The sequence below is a fragment of the Mytilus galloprovincialis genome, chromosome 3 (assembly GCF_965363235.1).
Source record: "Mytilus galloprovincialis chromosome 3, xbMytGall1.hap1.1, whole genome shotgun sequence".
NCBI classification, from domain to species: Eukaryota; Metazoa; Mollusca; class Bivalvia; order Mytilida; family Mytilidae; genus Mytilus; species Mytilus galloprovincialis.
Window position 1 is genome coordinate 29445280 of NC_134840.1, and position 26837 is coordinate 29472116.

Consider the following 26837-nt stretch of genomic DNA (forward strand, 5'->3'; position numbering starts at 1 on the left):
ATCCTTAATAATCTAAATGATAGTAAAAAAAAAGATAACAATGACGATATATTTCTAAAAGCATTGTATGATCATTTTAAAATACTAAATGAAACTGTTGAGACAGAAAATGACTTCGAACAAGATTTGGAATTTGATACTCTATCAGACGATATTGAGTTATTTTTAAACAGTCCAGTAACAGAAGATGAAATTAAAAAAAATGTTTTAAATTTAAAAAATGGCAAAGCTTCAGGTAGTGATGAAATTTTAAATGAGTATATAAAGAATACAATTGACGATTTAATGCCAATTTACGTTAAGTTATTTGATTTGATTTTATATACTGGAATTGTCCCAGACAGTTGGTCTAATGGAATCATGATTACTATATTTAAAAATAAAGGATCAAGATCTGATCCCGAAATGTACAGAGGAATTACTTTGAACTCATGCTTTAGTAAAACTTTTTCTGCTATGTTGAATTACAGGTTAAATAATTATGCAGATCACGTAGACCTGATTTCAAAGTCACAAGCAGGTTTTCGAAGAGGATTCTCTACTGTTGATAATATATTTGTATTGTATTGTATTCTTTAACCACTATATATTTTTCATTTGGTAAGAAGCTATTTTGCACTTTTATAGACTTTAAAAGCGCTTTTGACACTGTATGGAGGTCAGGATTGTGGCAAAAAATGCAAAAATCAAACATTAAAGGTAAACTATTTAATGTGATCTATAATATGTATCAAAATATAAAAACATGTGTCAAGAAAGGAAATGAATTTTCCGAATTTTCTATATCTCATACAGGAGTAAACCAAGGTGAAAATCTATCACCTTTTTTATTTTCTTTGTTTCTAAATGATTTAGAAAGTTATTTTGTGGAAAATAATATAGAAAGTCTAGATACTTCAAAGCTGTGCTTGGAATCATTAGAAATGTATGTTAAATTGTTTATCATATTGTACGCAGATGATACTGCGCTATTGTCTGAAAGTGCAGAAGGATTACAAAAAACCCTTGTATGTTTTGAAGAATATTGTAAAAAATGGAAACTTAAGATTAACACAAACAAAACCAAAGCAGTGATTTTTAGTAAAAAGAAAGTAAAAAGAAATCAGAATTTTATGATAGAATGAAATTCAAAACAGTGTGGCTGTGGCCATTGATTGGCACATTAAATTCATCCATCGACTGGAACAATTTAGGTGAACGTTTGTATGTAACGACCACTGCTCACTATGTACTTTTTAAAGACACTTAAACTATGGGGTCACCAAAGGTTCTCAACACCTTAATAAAGTAATTCGAAAAATTAATCAGAAATAACACGATGTTTTGATTTATATCAATTATATAAATCAAAACATATAGGTTATTCCTGATTAATTTTTCGAATTATTTTATAATTAAAGGCGTAAAGAAACCTTTGGTGACCCCACAGATTAAATGTCTATCGTGATCTTGGTTGGTTGGCCGGGTCACCAGACACATTTTTTAAACTAGATACTCCAATAATGATTGTGGCTAAGTTTGGTAAAATTTGGCCTAGTAGTTTCAGAGGAAAAGATTTTTGTAAAAGTTAAAAGACGACGCCGGACAACGACGAGGGACGCAAAGTGATGAGAAAAGCTCACTTGGCCCTTTGGGCCAGGTGTGCTAATAATATTCAAGATAATAACCAAAAAACAGCAAAATTTCCTTAAAATTACCAATTCAGGGAAGCAACCCAACAATGGGTTGTCCGATTCATCTGAAAATTTCAGGGCAGATAGATCTTGACCTGATAAACAATTTTACCCATGTCAGATTTGCTCTTAATGCTTTGGTTTTTGAGTTTTAAGCTCAAAACTGCATTTTACCCCTATGTTCTATTTTTAGCCATGGCGGCCATCTTGGTTGGTTGGCCAGGTCAGCGGGCACATTTTTTAATATAAATACCCCATTGATGATTGTGGCAAAGTTTAGTTTAATTTGGTCCAGTAGTTTCAGAGGAGAAGATTTTTGTAAACGTTAACGACGATGGACGACGACGGTCGACGGATGTAAAGTGATGGGAAAAGCTCACTTCAGGTGAGCTAAAAAGGCAAAAATACTAGAACGTGAAAACTGCATAACACCTGAAGTCAATGTACCAATAAGGAAGGTTCAGGGTCAAATAATCCTCTGGGAAAAAGATATGCCTGCATTGTGTATGTGAATACAACTGGGTTAATATCCTTCATGGACTTTAAATTAGGAACTCAAAAGAAGTGTGTACACAAGAAATCTCTGTCCAGTGATCATGACATTGGACATGTTTCAATTTTTTAATAGCTATAATGACTCACCTTAACCATTTGTGCTGATTTGGTGAGCAGGGGACCATAGAATATAAATGTAGGTTTTGAACTATATGAAGTTATTAAATGTATACAAAGAACTTATTGCGTGATAAAAGGGATGCTTTCTCCTAAGAAGCTGAGAAAAATTGAACCTCACTTCATACCCTTAAAAATTTAACCAAATATGTGAAAATGCCTCTGCTATAAAATGAGCAATCATACATCATCAAGATTACAATATGGGTAGAGAAATGGAAGAGAAGGCTCACTAAAGTGACTGCATACCATGCCAAATGTCACTGGCTTATCATATTATTTTTTACCGTTAAATTTTATATCTATACTGTTCTACAATCTATTCTTTACATAGTAGCAACAGTTATGAAATATAATATATTTTCAATTCAAATTCTAATACAACATTGACTTTTTTGTTTCAATCGATATGTACGTGATGTTCAACACATGGAAATATTCATGCTTTTCAAATACATGTACTCGTAAAATTTTAAAAATTGGTGACTATTACATATTTACACATGTATATATGTACATAAATTTTTCAACATCGACTTCCAGTATAGTTTCTTGTCAAAACAATGTCAACGATCAAGAATCTTAGGGCGAAACGATGTGTTTGGGACTCAAGGGGATACAAAGAGGATGTGTCCCACGGACTTACAGGTTTCAAAAATGACGCATCAAGCTTGATTTTCATGCATCCTGGACGCGTATATGCGTCTTAAACGAGAATCCTGACACTCATTTTCGCACCGATACTTTTTACAAATTCCATTTATCTATTTTCAAATATGTCACCAAATCCTCCATATTTTCAATCTTTGTCGTGATGACAGAGTAATCTCTCTTGTAAATATCCTCCAAAGTTTATATAGAATATTCATAATTTTATTATCAGGATCATGGATCGAATTTAGGCCAAATCAACTCGGGACAGATTGTTTTAAGGCCATATTGACTTACAGCCACATCGTTTTGTGACCAGACCCAACTGATACAGCTGACATTATCACATAATCAAAGGAATTTAGAAAATTAGAATGATAATTAAGAAATTTAAATCTTCTTTTAGATAGAGTAGCAAAAGCAATTCATATATTCTTAATGGTACGGGTTTGCAGGGTTATTAGTTAACACTGGTACGAGTTTGCAATGGTATGAGCTGATGCTTCCCTCTCAACTACTTAATAAGATTTCTGTATTATTAAAGTGCAACTTCAAGTGATAAGTGGATTATAAAACTCGACACACATCTAGGATTGGAGACTCGAGGGGCATAACTCTAAAAACAATGTATGATATGGGGACGAAGTCCCCAATAACAGTAGAAAATTCAATAAAAAAAAAATTCGGGAAAATTTCCCGAATTTTTCATTGTACTAATGAACTCAAAATCGTTCAATTTTTTTTATGTCATGTTTTGAAATCCCGTACCTGCGCAGAAATGTACAATATACTTCCTTTTTCCGGTCTCGTTTGTATGAAACTTTGAGTAAAATATATATTTATCAGTCTAGTATAAAATAGGAAGAAACGCGCAATACCAATTTCATTTTTAATAATTCCTTGATATGAAAAAACGTTACCTAATGATAGCGTTTCTTTGTTTACATTGCATATGACGTCATAATTTAAATAACGTCACAACTAAAATCCCTAACAACAGAACCAAACTCGGAAACGTTACGGTATTTCCGTTTCTTTTTTTTTTGACAAATAATTAAGTTACAAAAAAATAATTCATACAGACTTCGTCCCCATTTACAGGTAATGCCTGCCTCATATTAATGTTGATGATAACAATTTGTTTCCTGATTGAGGCCCTTATAAAAGTTATTCTAATCCGCCCCTGAAAACGCACTTTGGACATGAATTATAAACAGTAATTTAGGTATTGTTTTATATTTTTCTGTGATCTTGATAATAACAACAAATCGCAATAAAAATCACACACCACATTCAGGCGCAGCTTCTCCTATTGTCAGAAAGACACTCGATCCGAGTCCGGATAGTCGAGGTCCAGCGTTGACAGCTTGTTGACTGCATGAACCACAGGTGTCTCCCTTTACAGGTTCCAAACGTTTTACTTCAAAAACCTGAATTACTCCATCTTCATTCTCTACTTGAACGTTTGCGACATCGCACATTTGACCAACCTTTACTTTAAAAGCACAAAAAGTAAGCAAAAGTTGCAAAACAAATCTAACTTTCTTTTCCATGTCACCAGTTCAAGTGCTCTTTTCACGCCTCCACTGGTAAAAGAGTAGATTAGGGTAATGAACTCTATCGAACGTGTGTTTTAATAAAACATGGTTTTAAAGTTTAAACATAGATTTTATGATTATTGTTTTATCAAAAATAAAACGAACAATATAGCTCTAATTTTTAATTTACTGGATACAAAATTATATTGACAAGAAAAATTCTATGACGTCATAGCAAAATACTGAACGTCAAATATTCAAGATGGCGGTAAAACATTGAGTCAAATCTGAAAAAAAACTAAAAATGGTTTGAAATGGAAAATCCTAATGGGTTGGCCAAATTTAAAAATCAGCGAAACAACAAGACGTCGACTTGCAAAGGCAGCTGCTGGTCTCAATGTTGTTGGCATTTTTATGTGTTTAATTATTCTTATTACTGGCGCTTACATATCTGCAGCCATTCAAAGTAAATCGCACTTGATTCAAGATTTTGATCCAAATGCGCTGCCAATATTTATGATTGTTGTTGCGTTTATTGGAACGTTCATAAGTGCTTGTGGAATCAAAATTTGCTGGAGCAATCATAAGCCAAAAAATCGCACAGATTTGAATCTATTCTTGTTGATATATGTAATTGGGGTGGCATTTTTGTTTGTGTGTGTTTTTGTATCAGCTATAGTATGCTATGTTGCTATTGGACTTCTGGCAGACGGATTCTCCTCTGGTATTTCATCGTCAATGAAAAAATATCAATCGGTCCAAAGTAAAAAAGCAGAGATTGACCAGCTTCAAATTGAGTACAGATGTTGCGGTGATAAAGCATATACAGACTGGTTCAAAGTTTCTTGGATACACATAGACTACCTAAGTGAAACTAAAAAGAAGTATGTACTACTAAAATTTCGTTTTCACAATGTTTTGATAAGATATCAGATAATATGAAAATATTTGGATTCGACACAACTTAGGCTTTAAATAGTAGAGTACTAGATCTCCAGGGCGGATCCAGCCATTTTAAAAGGGGGGTCCCAACCCAGGACAAAAAAAGGGGGGTCCAGCTACTTTAAGTATAATATGTCCCCATTCAAGGATCCGCCAATGGATCTCTCAGTTGTTTTATACACCTTATCGCTGGAGGAAGGCGTCAAAACAAAAGTTAAAAAAGCCTTCCAAAACGTCATAATTATTTGGACTTCTGTTTTATATGCAAATCTTAAACATTCTTTTCAGTTTTCATATCAATTTATCATCAAATTGACTAATATAGCTACCTGATATGGAAATTAAAACACAAAAGTAATTTTGGGAGACAAAAATTCTATTTTTGTGAGACAAAATTTAAATTTCGTTCTTGAGAGAAAATTCAATTTCGTTTGTGAGAGAAAATTCGATCTTGTGAGTTTTGTTTAGAAGTGAAAATTTAACAAAAGTATTTTTTTTTGTCACAAGTCATTTTTGTTACAGTGACAGAGCCGTGGTGTAGTGGTTAGTGCATCGGACTACTAACACAAAGGTTCCTTGTTCGATTCGATTCCCTTCAGGGACTGAATTTTCGGCTCTCCCTAGACACCATTTGCGAGTATGGTCTTGAGGAAACGATGATAGTCCGTCGGAAGGGGACGATAAATGACTGACCTGTGTTAAGAGAGAGCCATATCTCTTGCACGTTAAAGACACTCTTGTAGATTTCGAAAAGACAGGCTAATGCCGCTACAAGGCAGCATTCGCACCCGCAAATTGGAAAGGGGTTAATATAAGTTGCAAAGCTTGAAGTTTAAAATAAACTACTTTGAATCACAACAATAATCACAAAATTGAATTTTGTTGACAAAATCTCAGTTATGTATGCAAGTAAGTTCACAGAATCCATACTAAACTAATTTACATTCAAAATTGACATTTGTTGCCCAATTTTCAAATTAGGTAATAAAAGCATTTAGTCTGATGATACAAAGTTAAGTCTTTTGTGCACTAAATGATAATGTTGTATGACAAAATTTAAATTTGTAGTATGCTACAAACTTTTAAAGTGAACTTTTTGTCCGTACAAAATTGAATTTCGAGTATAAAACAAGGCCGAGTTCACTTGAAACTCTCAACCGACTTCAGTGTTAATAGATTATCACGTGAACGCACCAGAGTTGATATTCGGAACAGCTCTAAGTAACTCTAGGGTAAGGCCCTGACCAAGCATAACAAATAAAATATTCTCATTGGTTTGACGTCATTCAAGTGTTTCTCGATTTTAACTCTGGCTCGGTGAGGGTTGGAACCAGGGTACGAGAGTGGTTCAAGTAAAATCGTATTGTCGAAACCTGAGTAAGTAAAGTTAACTCGAGAGTTTCAAGTGAACTCGGCACAAGAGTCGGGTCGGCGCTACGTAGGTATTTAACAGGTAATATCTTTGGTTAGGTTTCTTGCTAGCTGAACCGTGAAGTCATATTGGCCGAAATGTTTATACTTGAACTTAGTTTGATAGTTTTTCTCCGCTTCGAAATTGCTACCCCGTGTCAAACATAGCCGACACCCCGCATGCATGTGGCGTTCTACACAGTGAGTTTGGTAATTTTATTATTTACAGTCTAATTGTATTGATTATGTGATTGTGTATATATAAACTCTTTATATCTATGCTTATCTATGTTCTTTTTCCTTATACTTGTATTCTCTATATGCCCCTTGTGGGCCCTTAATTGGAAATAAAATATATCTATCTTATTCTTATAGTCTAGACAGATAGATAATAAGATTGGTTATATAAGTCTGTCGGACTACTCTTAAAGATGTGTAGTTTACTAGCAAGCAATCTAACCAAATATATTACCTTTAACTACACACTCAATGCAATCCGCTGTAATAGTATGCAAGCATAGACTAAGATAATTCAGAACATTTAAGTGAATAAATTGTTAATCCTGGAAATGTTGGAATTTCTATGCTTATGTAGTAACCGATGGCGATCTCATCATGTGTCTCTGTATTTAATTTTTTTTTTAACGTATGTGCTGGGATACGTTATTTTCACTTGATTGAATAATTAATAATGTAAATATTTTTAAGAACCAAAAGAAATACTCTCTTTCATGTATAATTACACCTTATAAGTTATCATTATGTAATAATCCTGGGTTTTGATTGGTTGAAAGCCAGTGTATTTTTTACCAATTTACTGTTATCAAATGAATATCGTTCATTTTTAACGCCGCCAGGGTATATGCAAAAAGAATATGCCCTTTTAACCCTCTCTGTCAGTGGTATTTGCCAAAAAAATACACTATCCGATTGGACGCTTGTAACGTTAAATTCGGTGTAATTAAACAGAATAGGCTAGCATGTTCTTGAAGGGGTATTTTCGAAAAATACCAGTGTTGAGAATGATGATTTCCCTCGCCTTACGACTCGCGAAATTTAACATTCTCTGGACTGTTTTTTTTTCTTTCTCGCAAATACCCCTCCTTAACATGTCATGATATATCTGTTTATAATCAATAATATGTATATTGTTGTCTTAAATAAACCCTAAAAAAACCGGTCGAAACTTCACTAACCATGATCAAAATTAATATAATTGAAATTAACACAGCTTTAGTTTAAACATATTTGTTTATAGTGATTGGGAAACAAGTTTTGCATCTTATATTTATCCCTTTCCACTTTACGGGGCGAGTGCTGCCTAGTAGCGGCATTAGCCTACTCTTTTTCTAAATCTACAAGGGTGTCTTTTACGTGCAAGAGATATGTCTCTCTCTTAAAACGGGTCATCTATTTATCGTCCCCTTCCGGCGGACTATCATCGTTTCCTCAAGGCCATTCTCGCAAATTGTGTTGAGGGAGAGCCGAAAATCAGTCCCTGAAATGTTCATCTCGAAACGGGAATTTAACAAGGAACCTTTGTGTTAGTAGTCCGATGCACTAACCACTACACCACGGCTCTCAACTTACATATGCTCCTTCGGTCCAATCAAGGGTCAAACATGTAGACACTAACTTGTGAAGTTCATTTCAGATCTATGTATTTTCAAGATAAAATATAAATAAGAAGAAGTGGTATGAGTGCTAATGAGACAACTCTCCAACATCCTAGTTACAATGTATAAACAGTTTACAGTTATAGATCAAAGTAAGGCATTCAACACGGACGCATTGGCGCTCACAGAACCGAGCAAGTAATCAAGGCCCTATAAACGGCTATAGTGTACAATTTAAATATGAAACCCAACGGTCAAATCGTAAAAGGAAACATGAGAAACGAGAAACGAGAAACATTTGAACCCCACCAAAACAACAACAACCACCAAACAAAAGGCTACTGACATAAAATGCTATTTTTAGCTCACCTGGCCCGAAGGGCCAAGTGAGCTTTTCCCATCACTTTGCGTCCGGCGTCCGTCGTCGTCGTCCGTCGTCCGTCGTCGTCCGTCGTCCGTCGTCGTCCGTCGTCCGTCGTCGTTAACTTTTACAAAAATCTTCTCCTCTGAAACTGCTGGGTCAAATTAAACCAAACTTGGCCACAATCATCATTGGGGTATCTAGTTTAAAAAATGTGTGGCGTGACCCCGCCTACCAACCAAGATGGCCGCCATGGCTAAAAATAGAACATAGGGGTAAAATGCAGTTTTTGGCTTATAACTCAAAAACCAAAGCATTTTGAGCAAATCTGACTGGGGTAATATTGTTTATCAGGTCAAGATCTATCTGCCCTGAAATTTTCAGATGAATCAGACAATCCGTTGTTGGGTTGCTGCCCCTGAATATGTAATTTTAAGGAAATTTTGCTGTTTTTGGTTATTATCTTGAATATTATTATAGATAAAGATAAACTGTAAACAGCAATAATGTTCAGCAAAGTAAAATTTACAAATAAGTCAACATGACCGAAATGGTCAATTGACCCCTTTAGGAGTTATTGCCCTTTATAGTCAATTTTTAACCATTTTTCGTAAATCTTAGTCATCTTTTAGAAAAATCTTCTCCTCTGAAACTACTGGGCCAAATTAAACCAAACATGGCCACAATCATCATCGGGGTATCTAATTTTAAAAATGTGTCCGGTGACCCAGTCAACCAACCAAGATGGCCGCCATGGCTAAAAATAGAACATGGGGGTAAAATGCAGTTTTTGGCTTATAACTCAAAAACCAAAGCATTTAGAGCAAATCTGACATGGGGAAAATTGTTCATCAGGTCAAAATGTATCTGCCCTGAAATTTTCAGATGAATCGGACAACCTGTTGTTGGGTTGCTGCCCCTGAAATGGTAATTTTAAGGAAATTTTGCTGTTTTTGGTTATTATCTTGAATATTATTATAGATAGAGATAAACTGTAAACAGCAATAATGTACAGCAAAGTTAGACCTAAAAAGAAGTCAACATGACCAAAATGGTTAATTGACCCCTAAGGAGTTATTGCCCTTTATATAGTCAATTTTTTTTTAACAATTTTCACAAAATTGGTAAAATTTTACTAACATTTTCCACTGTAACTACTGGGTCAAGTTCATTATAGATAGAGATAATTGTAAGCAGCAAGAATGTTCAGTAAAGTAAGATCTACAAACACATCATCATCACCAAACCACAATTTTGTCTTGAATCCATCTGTATCCTTTGTTTAGTATTCACATAGAGCAAGGTGAGCGACACAGGCTCTTTAGAGCCTCTAGTTTTCATTTATTCTGAGCCATAAATCAGATCCCGGGGATGTTCAAACTTAAAAAGAATTTATGCATCATTTAAGTATGCCATGAGTGCAGGTTAAATAACATATGGGGGAAACAGTGTACATTGCATTAGGTCGAGAAAAACCGAGACAAGTAAAATAATCGATACATATAACATAAACTGATCTTTTGATTCATTGGAGAGATTTTGTTTCAATCGGTTTGTAACATTTTGGATTTAACGAATCATTTAAAAACTGGGTATAAAACCTCACGAGGAATTAAGCATGGATGTCACTGATCAACTTTCCTTTTTTTATCTGTGGAAATTATGACTTTGAAAATTTGAAAAACAGAGATTTTAAAGGATTCATAGTTAAATTAAATAATGAAAACCATATATATAAAGCATTAGAATTACTCAATTGTAGCTTGATGATGATGATAAGACTTCATATCTCAGTAGAAAGGAGTTAAAGCTGCAATGAACGAAATAGATGTTTTTGGATCATTTTTAACCGGATTTTTGTGACAAAAATGTCGGTTATTGATTTGGGGATGTACGGCGGGCGGGCGGTCGGGCTGTCGGGCGGGCGGGCGGTCGGGCTGTCGGGCGGGCGGGCGGCAATCAAATGTTGTCCGTGCATTAACTCATGAACCGTTCAACCAAAGCTTTTAAAATTTTAATATGTTATTACTGACAACTATACGAAGGTCAAGTTCAATAATGGCGATTTTGACTTTTACCGTTCAGGAGTTATGGTTCTTGAAAGATTGGAAAATGGAGTTGTCCGTGCATTTACGCATGAACTAATCTACCAAAGCTTCCCAAATTTTAATATGTTGTTACTAATGAAAGAATGGAGGTCAAGTTCAATAATGACGAATTTGACTTTTACCGTTCAGGAGTTATGGTTCTTGAAAGATTGAAAAATGGAGTTTCCAGTCGTGTCCGTGCATTTATGCATGAACTGTTCTACCAAAGCTTCCGAAATTTTAATATGCTGTTACTGATGACAAAATGGAGGTCAAGTTCAATAATGACGATTTTGACTTTTACCGTTCAGGAGTTATGGTTCTTGAAAGATTGAAAAATGGTTTTTCCCGTCGTGTCCGTGCATTTTCTCATGAACCATTCAACCAAAGCTTTTGAAATTTTAATATGTTGTTACTGATGACAAAATAGAGGTCAAGTTCAATAATGACGATTTTGACTTTTACCGTTCAGGAGTTATGGTTCTTGAAAGATCGTAAAATGGCGTTTCCATTCAGGTTGTTGCATTTACTCATGAACCATTCAATCTAAGCTTTTCAAATTTTAATATGTTGATACTGATGACAAAATGGAGGTCAAATTTGATATTGACGATTTTCACTTTCACCATTCATCAGTAATGGTTCTTGTGATATAGCCAGGACACAAATAAATGTTAATAAATCCGGTTTGCTGTCGTTGTGACAGCCTCTTGTCTGTGTTAATTTTGAATAAAAATAAAAGAGGGATAGGAAAACTGAATAATATTTAAGATGAGGTATTTGGGATTACTTGGTCAAATAATTAAATCAGTTAAGTAAAGCATTGTAAAAACTGATCAGATCACAGTCAGAATAAATGAGTATGAAAAAGGTGGCATGTTATCCTGTCAGGGCCGTAACTAGCCTCTTCTAATAGTGAGGCAAAATATATTCGCCGAGCGGAGCGAGGCGAAAACATTTTGACGAGGGGTTTGGGGGCCGCTCAAGGCCCCCAGAAGCTCTGAGAAAAATTACGAAAAATCGTGCATTCTGAAAGTTTCCCGGACTCTTTCTGACATTAAAACGCAAAAAATTGTTTGCTATTTTCCGACAATAATCTGGTCTCAAAGCAAGAACATAGATTCATTGTGATTTAAGACTTTTAGGTTTTATAGAAACATTAAAAGACCGATATGTAGGATAAAGCAAAAATCGTAATTCTCATAATCATCAATACAGGATCTGTCTGTCTGTTTTTTGTCTTAATTGTATTGTGCTTAGACTATGGTTATTTTTTATGACTAGATTTAAATATAGTGACAGATTGTACTTTAAGTACTAGTACTGCTTCATTCGACACTAGGGACCATCTTGGCCCTCTTTTACGGTATTATTGATTCTTTTATTGTTGAAGACCTCTCCAGCAACTTTGACCATTGTCTTTTAGAATTTTTTCTATGCATTGACTCTGTGCGATTATGTTTCGTGCACATTTACTCCATATTCCTTTATTTTCTGTTAGAGGGTCTGAACATGACTTCATGCAAGTTAAACCCTTCAATGGAAAGGTCATATGGCAATACATTATTGGTTTTTTTTTCCAAATTATTTGAATCCGGGAAATTGGTGACCTTACTTTAATTTAAATCATGTCAGCTTTCTAGTTTTATCTACCTCACAAAAAAAGCCAGTTTTGTATTCTTTGATATCAAGTTCAATTCTCCATGCAGAAACGACCATTTTTTTCTGTGTCTTGTAGCATCGTATATTCTTAAAATATTTTCTCGCACAATATCTGGACATCGGTGGGCATGCAACATTGCAAATCCACACGTTTACAAATGAAAATCATCACTCAAGACTATAGTCATAAAGTAGGACAATAAATGAACAAAAGACAAACCCGGGACAGTCACATAGAAGTACAAACAATAGACCATCAACTCTGAAAACTAAAAGTAAAATAGAAACATGGATCACGAAAAACGTGCAGGGGCGACACCAGAGAGTGAAGAGAACTTGCTTCTTGCTAGACACTCTCCGTGAAAACAATTTGATATTAAGACTTTGTTTAAGTTTTTTTTTTTGAAATTTCTAACATGAGGCATTTGCCTCATTTGCCTCAATGTAGTTACGGCCCTGCCTGTGGAAAGTTACCATGTCCTTGCATGAAATGCAAATTAACTATGATCATATTCAGATTGTCTGTCTAGAACAAAACAAAGTGCGTATTCTGCATGTTCTCGTCATGATATGAACGTGAAGGTAATTCGTCAATGGAAGTTAAGCACAAGTCTCACTTTTACCATCTTCTTGTTTCTTGTTATAAAAAGTAAATTCAATAACTTGTAACATGTTTGTTTGTCATTTAATACATTCTAATGAAGCTTTATTCAATGAGCAAAGCTTGAACACAAACTGCATGAGTTTCTTCTACAGGGTAACAGATACAAAAAAACTATACAGTAACACAATAAATTAAAAAAAACCGATTGATCAGCACTTCATCTGTAGTTATAATTTTTCTCGTAGAAGATAATATCATGTTGAATTTTGCACACTTACTTTTATCGTAATGTTATAAACATAAATTAATTACTCACAAATTAGACTTGTAAACTTGGCCAAATTTCTTTCAACAAATGCTGGATTGTTTGATGGATTGTTGGTTGCTTAACTCCAGTGGCAAATATTTTATGCATATTCGGGACGATCAGGAGACGTGAAATTTAATGACAAATTAAGAGTGCATTTCTTTCTTACACAATCGATGCAAACGGCTAAGCGCGCACATGTTTTGATCATTTCTTTCAAACATACGTTTACAAAGTTTACATAAACTTTGACAAACTATGCACACGCTAGAAATGCGTCTGCAGTTTGTCGTTTGTTAGTACAAACGCTACATTTGTTTCTTACTTAAAGATTAAAGGAAATATTTGTTTCTACGTTTGTTAAAAGTCTGTTTACCAACAACATGTGCATGCATTATTGAAGGTTCAAACAGGGTCAGTAAAAGACTTTTTAACAACGTTTGCAAAATTTTGGTTTGAAAGAAATGCGGCCTCAGTTTATACATTTCTTTCTTCCCATTATCTTACAATTTTAAATGCTAACTGACTTCTCCCAAATACATTGATTGAGTACTGACCAGTCGGGAAAACTCTGGGGAAGAATTTAGAAGTTGAAGAAATTTGCTGATGTAATAACAACCAAAAAAAGAAAATTGTACAGAGTGTTGTTAGATATTCGTAAACAAAGCGTGGCCGCATATGCATGGAGCGTTTTTCAGAGTGATGTTTCTAATTTTTGTGTTTGTTTTCGAGAGTGTCACAATTCATCAAACTGCTGTGGTTACATACAACCAAATAATCTATAATGGAGGAGCTATGTGATAATATTAATATGAAGAAATCGTTCCTCAAAACTTTGAACCACATTGTAAAAACAATTTATTGGAAGCTCACTAGACGCTCTCTCTGCTGCTTGAGCCAAGTTGTTAAAATCATCCCTCCTACTTCTTCTCTGAAGTTTAGGGCCGCCATCATCTTCCGATATCATTTAACGATGAAACAGCGGACTCGTACAGCTGTGCTCCCAAACACATATTTCAAACCGGCGCATTGTGTAGATAGGAACCTGTAATGTAATGGTTGCTGTTGAAGGCTTATACTTGTCTTTCGTTTATAGTTTTTTTTCACAAATAAGGCCGCTGGGGTTTTACCATTACAAAGATTCACATTTTATCACGTTTGTGGGACTGTTATATGCAACTTTGAAGTATGAGTTTTGCTCATAGTTGATTGCCCGCTTACGGGGATTTATTGTTGCTTACATTCGCTCTATTTTGTTGTTTTGGATAAATGATTTGTTTGTATTCAAACCAAGTCTCTTTTATTTTTATAAACATTCAAAATCAGTTACAGATATCACCCTTGTACCTAAATCTTCTAGCTATAATCTGCGTTATAACCGTAATAATTTATACAATTCCAACAACACGACTTTAATCAGTATCATCAATCTCTCGTTTCTTCTTCTTTGGCCCTAGAACAATTTAATATACATACTAACATAGCATTACGAAGTTCTATGCATGCATACCTTTCAACAGAATCATAATTTGTTTACTTTTCCAGTTCGAAAAGAAAGCCTTTGACTTTTAAAAATATATCTCATATTGTTAGTCTGTAGAGGTTTCAGATATATATACAAACTTATTCAGTATATCGGTGACAAAAAATCTTTATTTACAAAATGCATATGAAAAAGTTTTCGGTTTCCTTTTTTCTCAGATTTTATGATGAGAATCTTAGTATTTGACTCAAAATAGATTTGTTTTTGTCATTAAATTCAGCAAGTTTCCTCACAAACTCATGTGCGTTATGTATTAAATAGAGTTACATTTGACAAAATTTCCGGTTTTCTATTTTCGGAGATTTTATGATTAAAATCTTAGTTTTTTGTCTCATAATAACAATTTCCTTATACACTCATCTTTGTGATATTTCTAATAGAGTTATCTCGTAATGAAAGATATTGCTCATTTTTTGTTCATAAAAAAATATTGACATTTCCCAATTTTTTATTTAAAAAAAACACATTTATTACTTTCTACCACTATTTACTTTTAGTATATCAAATAAGATGACGTTATAGATACAAAAACACTCTGATGCTTTCTGATGAAATTTTAAGCCTTTACCTCCATGTTGACTGGACTACAAGCCATCAGACATCGATTCAATTTTTTTCCAGGGTATCATGATAAATATGAAAGCAAATATGTTTTGGTTAACCCAATAAGCACCGTTTAAATCCAGAACCTTCCATATAGAGTCTACACCTAAAAATCAAACAAAACAACAAAACAAAAACATAAAAAAATTCTGTCAGCAAACAAGAAACAAGCTTATATTTCATTTACATTAAGATACTGTTACAAAAATACTGCCTGATTTTCTAAATCTCTATGTATATATATATAGAGGTAATTACAGCGGGTTAGACTCCATTAAAAATTGAAATAAAGGTAATTTGTAATATAAATTGCATTTTTCTTTCAATGTTTCAATGAAATAATTTGCTTAAAAGGTGTGTGTGTGTGTGTGTGTGTGATCCAGTCACCTCATCTGGATCGAATACCTTGGCTAGCGAGGATGAAATGTTTCTGAATAGACGAACAATGCGTTTGTAGTAAAATATTGAAAACTACTTAAAATACTAAGAATTTACTTAAAATTTATTTATAATACTTGCGCTTATGACAAAGTAGCACTAGCGGAAAAAAATCCACAGCTACGGTTGTATCTGACGCTTTAGTATCAACGTACATATATACTAATCTTTTAGCAACGGTAGAACCCTAGAAATTGACATTTCAAATACAATGGTACACCGATTGAAGTTGTAAATGGCTTTAATTATGTCGATAGGAATAATATTTCATAAAACGGGAAACTTTAATACATGTACAAACCCCACTTGGAAGAAAATATAGCTGAGGCAATGTATTGTGCTACCACAATAGTGAAATATAACCACATTGTTTGGAAGTAACAAATATAGTTTATAACTAAAAAGATAAACAATGAATTGGTCAAATAGTTTTTAATCTTCGATATAATTGCAGGACTGGAGAAAATTATTTGAATGACGATGTTCCATTCAGCTGCTGTAATCCAATATATGATAGACCCTGTGTACATCACCATGTCCATGACAGCGACTTGCATTTCAACTATGACTTTAAGACTCAGCATTCCCTCTACACGGTTGGATGTACAGCTGCTTTGATGGACTTCTATGGTGATAAGGTTCTGAGTGAGATCGGTGGTGTCATTATGTTTGTGTCGATTTTAGAGGTAAGCTCAGTTAGATGAAAACACATTCATTGTTAAAAATTAATAAGAAAAGATGTGAAAGTTTTTTTGCAAAACAAGAATTTAATAACATTAGGATTTCAAGTAATATAAATATAAGTCTGCAATAACTTTGCAAATGTGTTTCATAATTCATTTGAAGAGGTAGAAATGCGAAACTTGAAGAGCATCTAATTTGTCCAGATTCTTGCGAAATACAACTCATAACCATTTATGAAGTGTGGTCACTGTTCCCTGCCAGTAATTGTATATATATCAAGAGGCTTAAAACAGAAAGATGTTTCAAAAATCCAACTTCCAATTACTTTTTTATTAGTATCCACAACGGCCAAAGTGCTTTTGATAAGTTACTGTGGGTTCATCTATTTTCGTGGGTACCAATTTTCGGGGATTGTGGTAATCTTGCATTTTCGCGGATATTTGATTGCGTGGTTCTGCCAAAGTATGCATACATTCTTATTGATTTTTTTTAATTCGTTGTACATTCAGATTCGTGCTTCCCGGATTACCACGAAATCCACGAAAATTGGTATCCAACGAATAAAAACGAATCCACAGTAACTGAATCTTTATGAAATGTTTGCCACTGAACGGTATGCAAACAACAAATTCCCTTTTAATCTAAGTATATTCAGGGTAAAATCATAAGTCCATTATATATCATTATTGATCAAATAAATGTAAAATAATAATTAAAAAATGCGCATTTAATTATTCTAAGGCTGACTTGTATAGTAAGGAGACTACAATAAAAAAAAAATCCCGACTAGTTGATTGATTTCGTTGCTTACCGCTCAAAGGAAATCGGTGTTTGTACATTGCGACTACAGTGGTCAGCCTTTCTGGTCTCACGGATGAAGCTTGGCCTGTCAAACAGTAGAGAAAGTGTAAAACAAAAATAAAATGGCACCATTCCGTGCATTAGGTTCTTGTTTTTCTTTTTTCCAATCATATTGTGCATAGTACTGTTGTAAATGATGACGCCCTTTATGGATTCTTGATAAGGCTAAACAAAAAATGTTATCTAGTTTTTCTGTTCTTTATTTAACATTGTTATAGGAACTCACTTTGCGGCAAAAACTGTGACACTTTTACAATGAAGTTTCGTGAAAAAGAACATCCAAGAACGGAAAGTTTATATGCACTATTTTTTTCAAAGGTCAAAATATAGGGCTGTGAGGCTAATTTTCATTATTTATATGCCACGAACTTCTAAGAGTAAGTAAACTTATACTAAAACTGTATACTACCTTACCTCTAGTTTTGGACCTCCTAAGGATTAAAATTTAGGCTCTACCATGTGATGTCTCAATGAGATGAAACACAGAGATCATATCTTGGAACCAGTACGTTAACATGAATACTATATATTTTCCTCAAAAGAGCCGTGGTTTGAGAAACAGCTGTATTTACAATGTGCAACCTAAATGATCTGGTGTATTAAACCAACATTACGAGACCTGCATGGGTAGCCAAGGTCGGGAAACAATCCCTTGTATAGTCCGAGATTTTACTCTGACGTCCAGGCTGTTTTGCCAGCCAAGTTGGGGTCGTCAAAACAGCTGTTGGACGTCAGAGTAATCTCGGCCTATCCATTATAGAAATAGTGCATTTGGTCCGAGAACACAATTATTTCGTAGTGCATTTCTTTTAGAACATAAATGAAAATAAAAAAAATCCCACCTGCGCTTTCTCAAAGAAACTTTTACAGTGTGTTGTACTACTTTTGGGACAAATTATATCAAAATTATAGAAAATTTCATCGGCTCTAACTCAAAATATGGACACTTTTATGTTTAGGGCGTCTTGAAATCTTTTGACAGCTTCCGAAGTGCTAATTTTCAACCTTTTTCAGCTGGACCAAATCACTACTTTCCTTTAAAATTCTGGACCCCCATACTTGCAATTTGAGGCAATAAACATGGAGAAATAAATTTGGAAGGGGTATAAAAATTAATGGCAAGTAACCCACTGTCAACACTAGGGACTATATTCGTGAACAACGAACAACAACGAAAAAAACAACGAAGAACAACGAAAAACAAGGGACGACAATTGTGGTCTCGGACCATTTAAAATTTCCCCCGAAATGATTAACACTAGGAAAGTTTCTACGTGTGTTTTCCTTTTCTCATCACTTTTTTTTTTCTTGTTCTGTTGTCGATTGCACAACTATTTTAACAAGGTTTGAAAGTTGTGAAAAATGGGTTTTATAAAAAAAAAAAACTCAAATTATAAAAGTAATTGTCTTTCAGCTTTCCATATTACTCATATCCCGAATTCTACAGACGTCTATAGCAACAGCCATAAAAGCCGATGACATAGAAGGAACTTCAAATGGGTACCTCTTTCCTTTTGACTTTGGTAAGGGCACAGGAGACGATTCTATGGGTAAGGATAATAGCATATACTTCCTGCCCCCCCCCCCCCCCTTTATGGAGCTACATATATGATGAATGCATATATTTTTTACAAGCATCAGTCCAAATGTTGACTAATAGGAGCCCTCCTTTTTAACATCCATGATCCGCTCCTGAACATAACAAAGGTGACTTTATATATATATATAAATACTCATATGCAAGGGAATTTTCTGTTATTATCATTGGCTATTATTTATTTCTATTGCGTATCATATGTTAATAAATAATATTCATAAAATATGTTATATACTAGTATTCATAAAAAGAATGTATATTTCAATTGCAGCTGATGTCTTACAATATGATTAACATAAATATGTTCTTACTCTTAAATCATTATGTTATAAGTGTAAAAACAGTTTTTTATAATTTTCCAATGATTTGATACATTGAATATTTATGCAAAAGCGAAATCAAACTGTTCATCTAAATATTTTTAAATGATTGATTGATTGATTGATTGGTTAGTGGCTTACTGATCGACCTGCGGCAACACATAACATGTAAAAGAGGGACGAAAGATACCAAAGGGACAGCCAAACTCATAAATCTAAAACAAACTGACAACGCCATGGCTAAAAATGAAAAAGACAAACAAACAACAGCACACACGACACAACATAGAAAACTAAAGAATAAACAACACAAACCCCACCAAAAAACTAGGGGTGATCTCAGGTGCTCCGGAAGGATTTGAATTTGATTATTTGATTATTATTTTCTATACTTGGCATCTGCATAAAGTAATATTTGAAATTTGATCTTGGACTTTATACTATTAAAGGATTATATGAAATAGGAGCCTGTTGTTCAGTGGTTGTAGTTTGTTGAATTGGTTCATATATAGCCTAGCCGTTCTCGATTCTCTGTTTGTATATATAGATTACCGGAACGTTGATTTTTCCTATTTGAATTGGTTTACACTTGTAATTATGTGGTCCGCCTCATTTTAAGACGTATACCTCGAATTTGACATACACAGTCATTTTAGTACCAGAATCTATGACAAACGAGACGATTTTAGTTTTGAAATTAATAATTCTTTTTGAAAATGTGGGGGAAATTGATAATTTGAAATTTGACAAACGAGACGATTTTAGTTTTGAAATTATTATTTCAAAAGGGAATAATTTCAAAACTAAAATCGTCTCGTTTGTCATAGATTCTGGTACTGAAATTTCAAATTATCAATTTCCCCGGGCTCCACAGTAGTAGCAATATACCATAATCACCTGCATATGGGATAGACAGACATTTCCCAATTTATTCGGTATTCAAGAGCTTGCAGCTCCTTCGTAGACTTTGTAAAACGTCACCAGTGTCTCAGCAGAAAGTTGATGAACCAGGGATATGGCAAAGCTCGTCTCGTCCTTTTTCTAAAAAAGTTCATCGGAATGTACCAAGACCTTGTTGATAAATATTCCGTATCAACTTCACAAATAATACATGAAGGTCTTGGAGTATAGATTCTGCGTACTAACCACAGGCACTTGTCTCAGAATATTTTTTTGCCATGTGTTATAATAAGGTATATAGGATTTTTTTTTTCTGAGACAAGTCCCTGTGGTACTGACGTTGTTTATCATCTATGTAGTTAATAGAGTATTCTTTATTATTGAGAAAAATTTAATCGTTATGTTGATAACTAACTACATTTTGTATTTTTTTCTCATAAATGGATATTGAACATTACGTGAACTTTCATATTTTGATATAAGTCTTCCATCATAAAACTTTATTTTATATATTAAATAGGAGTAAAGACCCAGGATGATGCAGATAAAGAACCATTACTCAATGCTGAAGTAGTTAATATAAACGATCCTGATGGCGATTCTTACTTTGACGATTCTTCTTTTGACAATCAGTACGATGATAACCCAGATCAGCCTCGTATCGCGGGTCAAGACAAAAAATATCTCCCAACACGATCTCAAACCGAGGGCTTATACGTGAATTTACAACCTACACAGCCTCCTATTGAGGGTGACTACATAGAATTTTTGCCGGTACCTGAAGGTGAGGACATGGAATTTAACCCAGCACAGCCTCATGGCGAGGGGGAATACGAGGAATATCAACCACAACATTTACCTAACACAAACGAAGAGCCACTATATGATAGTGCGGATGGGATGTTAAATAGGCAGTCTTTACCTAACGCAGACGAAGAGCCACTATATGATAGTGCAGATGGAATGTTAAATAGACAGCCGTATGAACCACAACCGAATTATGGTTCACGTACAATGAATTCGTTTGGTGTTCCGCCTCATCCTCCTCCGCCGCAACCGCCACCGCCACCACCACCACCTGGTCATAAGCCGTATGAACCACAACCAAATTATGGTTCACGTACAATGAATTCGTATGGCGTTCCGCCTCATCCTCCGCCACCACCACCGCCGCCGCCACCACCACCACCACCACCACCACCACCACCTGGTAATAAGCCGTATGAACCACAACCAAATTATGGTTTACCTACAATGGATTCGTATGGTGTCCCGCCTCATCCTCCTCCACCGCCACCACCACCACCACCACATTATGGTTTACCTACAATGGATTCGTATGGTGTCCCGTCTCATCCTCCGCCGCCGCCACCACCACCGCCACCACCACCACCACCACCAACAACATTTTAAATAGAAATCAATTGATTAAACTGTTTTCTCTGGACAATATGTCCAAGGGTGAAAGTAACTCGTTTTACCAGTCTGAAAAAAATGTCATATTCAAGGCTTTTTCCCTTTCTGCTTATTTGTGATTTTACTGTGGTTAAATATAATATGAGTTCTTATGCAGATAGATTCTACAATCATAAACATTTGCATTTTTTTTCAATTTTCATGTCAGTTAAATGAAAATACATTTGAAATAAATTAAGTGTAGCTACTTGTTTCTGTATTTGTTCAATTGTATGGTGATCTCGGTACTGTTTAATTTCAGTTGAGAACACCATTTATATATAAAATATTACCAATTTGCATGTTTTGGTAAACTTTTACATTGACGGGCTACAAAAACGGAAATCGTAATATTATTTGGAAGAAATTAAAATTATACACATATGAGATAATTTTGACTCGATTTTGCATGTATTTCAATACCTTTTTGAGAAATCTATTGCATAAAATTTAAGTCACTATGATTCTCTATATAATGAAACAACTCTCCATTAGAGACCAATATTTCGGTTGCCATGCGGTCTTCAACAATGAGCAAACCCGTACCACATACTAAGATATAAGAGACATCGAGATTGTAAATGTAAAATAATTCAAACAATAAAATGATGGCCTGATTTATGTACAAAATAGTTAACACAAATCGCTTAATTTCAGGTTTCTGACTTGGAACAGCTAGGAGCATCACAAATATTTAGGGGTTTAACATGTTTTCGGGCCGCCAAACACTCCCTTTACCTGACACAGTGTTGTAACAACACAATTTAAAAACAAATTGTCATGAAATCAGTTGAAAAGGGCTGAACATTCCCACCAGATTGATAAAAGAAAACCAACAATATCCGTTTTTTATAAAAATCCTTTCGTTGATTGTTCAAGTTAGTTTATGGGCTAAAAATACATCACCTTACAAATTGGGATGGACTATCCTACTTGTAGTTAGTGTTCTACAGGTACTGTCAAACTTCCAAACCATATATTTGTATTTATGATATACCTTCATTGTTATACCAAGAGCTAGTGCCAAAAGAACATCACCACCCGAAAAAGGGAAAAATAACAATTGGGAACGAAAAATCGTTCCTTTTGTTTTAAATGGTACACCTGATTTTCGTTTAAAACTGAAATAGCGTATATACCTAAAAAACGGACAGTTTGTATTCGATTTATATAAAGTAAGTTCCCTCGGGTAAATGTTTGCAGTATATTTAGAGAATTATTGATTACTTTCAACAGAGACATATAATACAATTGTATTATATGTCTCTGCTTTCAACAACATATCGGTTAATTTTGAGGATTTTTTTTAATTAATGGAATTTAGACGGGGCTGTTCTAGGTCTTGCCATAAACTGTGATTCCTTACAGTACAGAAACCGCTAAGTACATATATGTCTGAATCTCTTTTTTTTTTCACAACCTACATAAATTAAATCATTAGTTTCTCGTTTGAATTGCTTTACATTTGTCATTTCGGGGCCTTTTATAGCCGACTATGCAATATAGTTTTACCGAGTCATAGTTGAAGTCCGTTCGGTGACCTATTATAGGTGTTAATTTCAGTGTCATTTGGTCCCCTGCGAATTGTTGTCTCATTGACAATCATACCATATTTGATTTTTATATTTTTGAACATTTTCTAATTGCTTTACATTTTTGCAAAGTAAGAACAAATTCTATTATATTTCGTTTATAGTTCCATACAATGCTTAAAGGGCGAAACTAGTCCCCATAGAATACCTACAACCTATTGATTAACTGGTATTGCCAAAATATACACCCGTGTTGTCAAGGAGAAAATGTACAATCTTCATCATCTAACATATTTTTTGTTTGATAAGGTTGTGTGCAAACGTTGTGTAAAGAGTTGAAAAATAAAAGCTGTCAATCTAATAATAAAATAGAGAATGGAAATGGGGAATGTGTCAAAGCGACAACAACCCGACCATAGAGCAGACAACAGCCGAAGGCTACCAATTGGTCTTCAATGTAGCGAGAAAATCCCGAAAAAATGTATTTTTTCTAAAACATCTAAAGAATTTTTAATGCCTCAAAATAATGTCAATTCCACTCTTTTCATATGTTTTATTACAAAACATAACAATAAGTTCCTTGACAGTTACAGAACTAATAAAAAGCATAGAAAGATTACTTGTAGAGCACTACTACAGACCGATAATGTTTTCATCTCGCATAGCGTATAAGCTAGTATGAATGATACATGTAAAATAATTCAAAGTAGAAAACTAATGGCCTGATTTGTGTAAAAATTAATGAACGAAAAACATATATGATATATAAAATCAATCAAAAATCACCGAATTACAGGCTCCGTGAGACTTGGGGCAGGCATATTGTTGAAGACCGTACGGTGGCCTATAGTTGTTAATTTCTGTTTCATTTTGGTCTATTGTGAAGAGTTGTCTCATTGACAATCATACCACATCTTCTTTTTTTATATATACAACAGAATGTAGAGGGGTTCAACTAGTTTGATGGCGCCTTACCTGGGACAGTGGTGTAACAGTACAACATAAGAACAAACTACAAAAGCCAGTTGAAAAAGGCTCAACTCATCAGATCATTACAAATGAGAAAAAAAAAAAACCTCCCCAATAACTTTTAAGTACAAATCTTTAATATAGAGTACTCACAGTAAATGGCAACTGGTTCAAAGCAAATAGCAGCTAAAAGAAACATTATGCATCTCCCACTAAAATATCAATCAGTTCACAACCAACATCCAAGGAATTAAATGTAAAGACGCCATTGACAGTCGGAGGAAAACATGACCTTGTGCAATGATAAGGTATCGACATCGTGTAGAGACATGAATGTGCATATATTAACAATCCATTCTCAATTTTATTAATATCTCCGTGAAAGTTAGGATGTGCTATCCAGTTTTAAATAAAATTTCTACAGGTACAGCCAAACTTGACAACCAAATCTTTGTATTTATGAAAGAACTCAGAAAAATTTAAAGTAATTTGTGGAAAGAAATTCCTGTCCTCATTGAATCTCAAAACATCACAGCAGACACATAGCGTATAAGTTGTGATACATAAACACCGACACATAGCGTATAAGTTGTGATACATAAACACCGTAAGATAGTGACAAGGCAGCATAACTACTAAATAAAAGAAAAATTAACAATAGGAAACAAAAAATCGTCCCTTTTGTCATAAATTTAGAGGTAGAGTTTCCGGAGGAAAACTGTTATATCTAATTTTGGGAAATGACAGTTATTACCGTTTACATTTGATTCATTTGAGGTATAGAGTTTATTTGGGTAACTTTCCTGTAAAAAGCATGGAAAGATTAGTTGTACAGCACAATTACTACAGGCCTAGAATTTTTTCATCTCACATAGTATATAAGCTGTAAAGATAAATGTAAAACAATTCAAACAAGAAAACTAAAGGCCTGCTTTATGTAAACAAGACTACACATGCTGAAATGTCTCGCCTTCTTTGTTAACCATTGATATTATGTTGATAGTCCGATATATAAAGCTTTTCTTCAAGAGTCACATTAACTTACCATCATCCAAGACAATGGGATCAAGGTCAAATAAACTAAACCGGAAATACATGTACACCTTACAATCATTCAATAAACTAAATATAGTCGATCTATTGCTTATAATACACGATGGTCTTGAAGTATAGATTTTGCGTACTGACGTTGTTTTTCATCTTAATAACGTGTTATATTATTCTTTTATTTGTCTTTATTAATATTACTTTTACTGTTAAGTCTGTTTTTTTAGATATCCTTTTTGACTTAACCCTGTGCTTCTGTATCTTGTCATACTTGAATGACAAAATTATTTTATTTATTAATAGTACTTTTACTGTTGACCCACTTTTTTGTGATATACATTTGACGTGACTCTGTACTCATGTATCCCGTCATACTTTGAACCACACTATTATTTTATTTATTATTACTTTATACTGTTTTGTCAGTTTTTGTTATATCTATTTTGCGTGACTGTATTTATGCATCCCGTCATACTTTGAACGACAAAATTATTTCATGTCTACCTGTGCGAATTTCAAACGCACAATTTTACAATAGTACTCAAAACCCTCCTTCCTTGATGGGTGCATTTTACATAGACAAATAAATCGTATAATATAATCAAAATGAGGATGTTAATTTGATGTGTGCTTCTTCGTTACATTTGTTGTTTTTATAGTGATTAATATGATAACACAATGTTGACTGCTGTACCCCTATTTTTGACATTTTTGACTATTGTGTCTGTTTGTTTTGTTCAAGCATCGGTGACAATATAATGGAATGTGATACGACTGTCATACAAGTGAGAGGTTTAGCTAGCTATAAAAACAGGTTCAATCCACCATTTTCTACATTTGAAAATGCCTGTACCAAGTCAGGAATATGACAGTTCTTGTCCATTCGTTTTTGATGCGTTTTGTTATTTGATTTTGCCATGTGATTATGGACTTTCCGAATTGATTTTCCTCTGAGTTCAGTATTTTTTTGATTTTACTTTTTATAGTTTCTAAGAAACAAACTTAACCAAGAAAACTAAACATTGACTAATAAACCATGAAAATGAGGTCAAGGTCAGATGTCCCATGCCAGGCAGACATGTACAGCTTACAATCTATCCATACAACAAATATAGTTGACCTATTGCTTATAGTTTAAAAAAAATTACCACTGAGCAATGAAACGTGAAAATGAGGTCAAAGTCAAATAAAACCTGTGAGACTGACATGTAAATCATAAAATATTTCCATCCACCAAATATAGTTAACTCATTGCATATAGTATAAAAAAAAACAAAAAAAAACTTAACTTAGACCACTGAACCATGAAAATGAGGTCAAGGTCAGATGACACCAGTCCTGCCAGTTGGACATGTACACATTACA

The 26837-nt window shown here is 34.1% G+C and overlaps 2 protein-coding genes across 4 annotated transcripts in view; one reads left to right on the forward strand and one right to left on the reverse strand.

The window, feature by feature from the left end:
* LOC143067643 (tetratricopeptide repeat protein 13-like) overlaps positions 1–4571 on the reverse strand; it is a 39359-nt gene extending 34788 nt beyond the window's left edge. Inside the window, exon 1 of the mRNA XM_076241055.1 lies at positions 4285–4571. Within this exon, the coding sequence (XP_076097170.1) occupies positions 4285–4549 (265 nt within the window). The 5' untranslated portion in view covers positions 4550–4571. The remainder of the gene's footprint in view (positions 1–4284) is intronic.
* A 211-nt stretch (positions 4572–4782) lies between these two features.
* LOC143067645 (uncharacterized) lies at positions 4783–22136 on the forward strand. Of its 3 annotated transcripts, none has more exons than XM_076241058.1 (4): positions 4783–5418; positions 16562–16793; positions 19067–19202; positions 20990–22136. In XM_076241058.1, exons 1-4 carry the CDS (start codon positions 4862–4864, stop codon positions 21880–21882), a joined length of 1818 nt encoding a protein of 605 aa, XP_076097173.1. In that variant the 5' UTR covers positions 4783–4861; the 3' UTR covers positions 21883–22136. The 3 variants fall into 3 exon arrangements, with proteins under 3 accessions (XP_076097173.1, XP_076097175.1, XP_076097174.1); XM_076241060.1 differs by lacking the exon at positions 4783–5418 and adding an exon at positions 6757–6853; XM_076241059.1 differs by lacking the exon at positions 4783–5418 and adding an exon at positions 7056–7087.
* The last annotated feature ends 4701 nt before the right edge of the window (positions 22137–26837 follow it).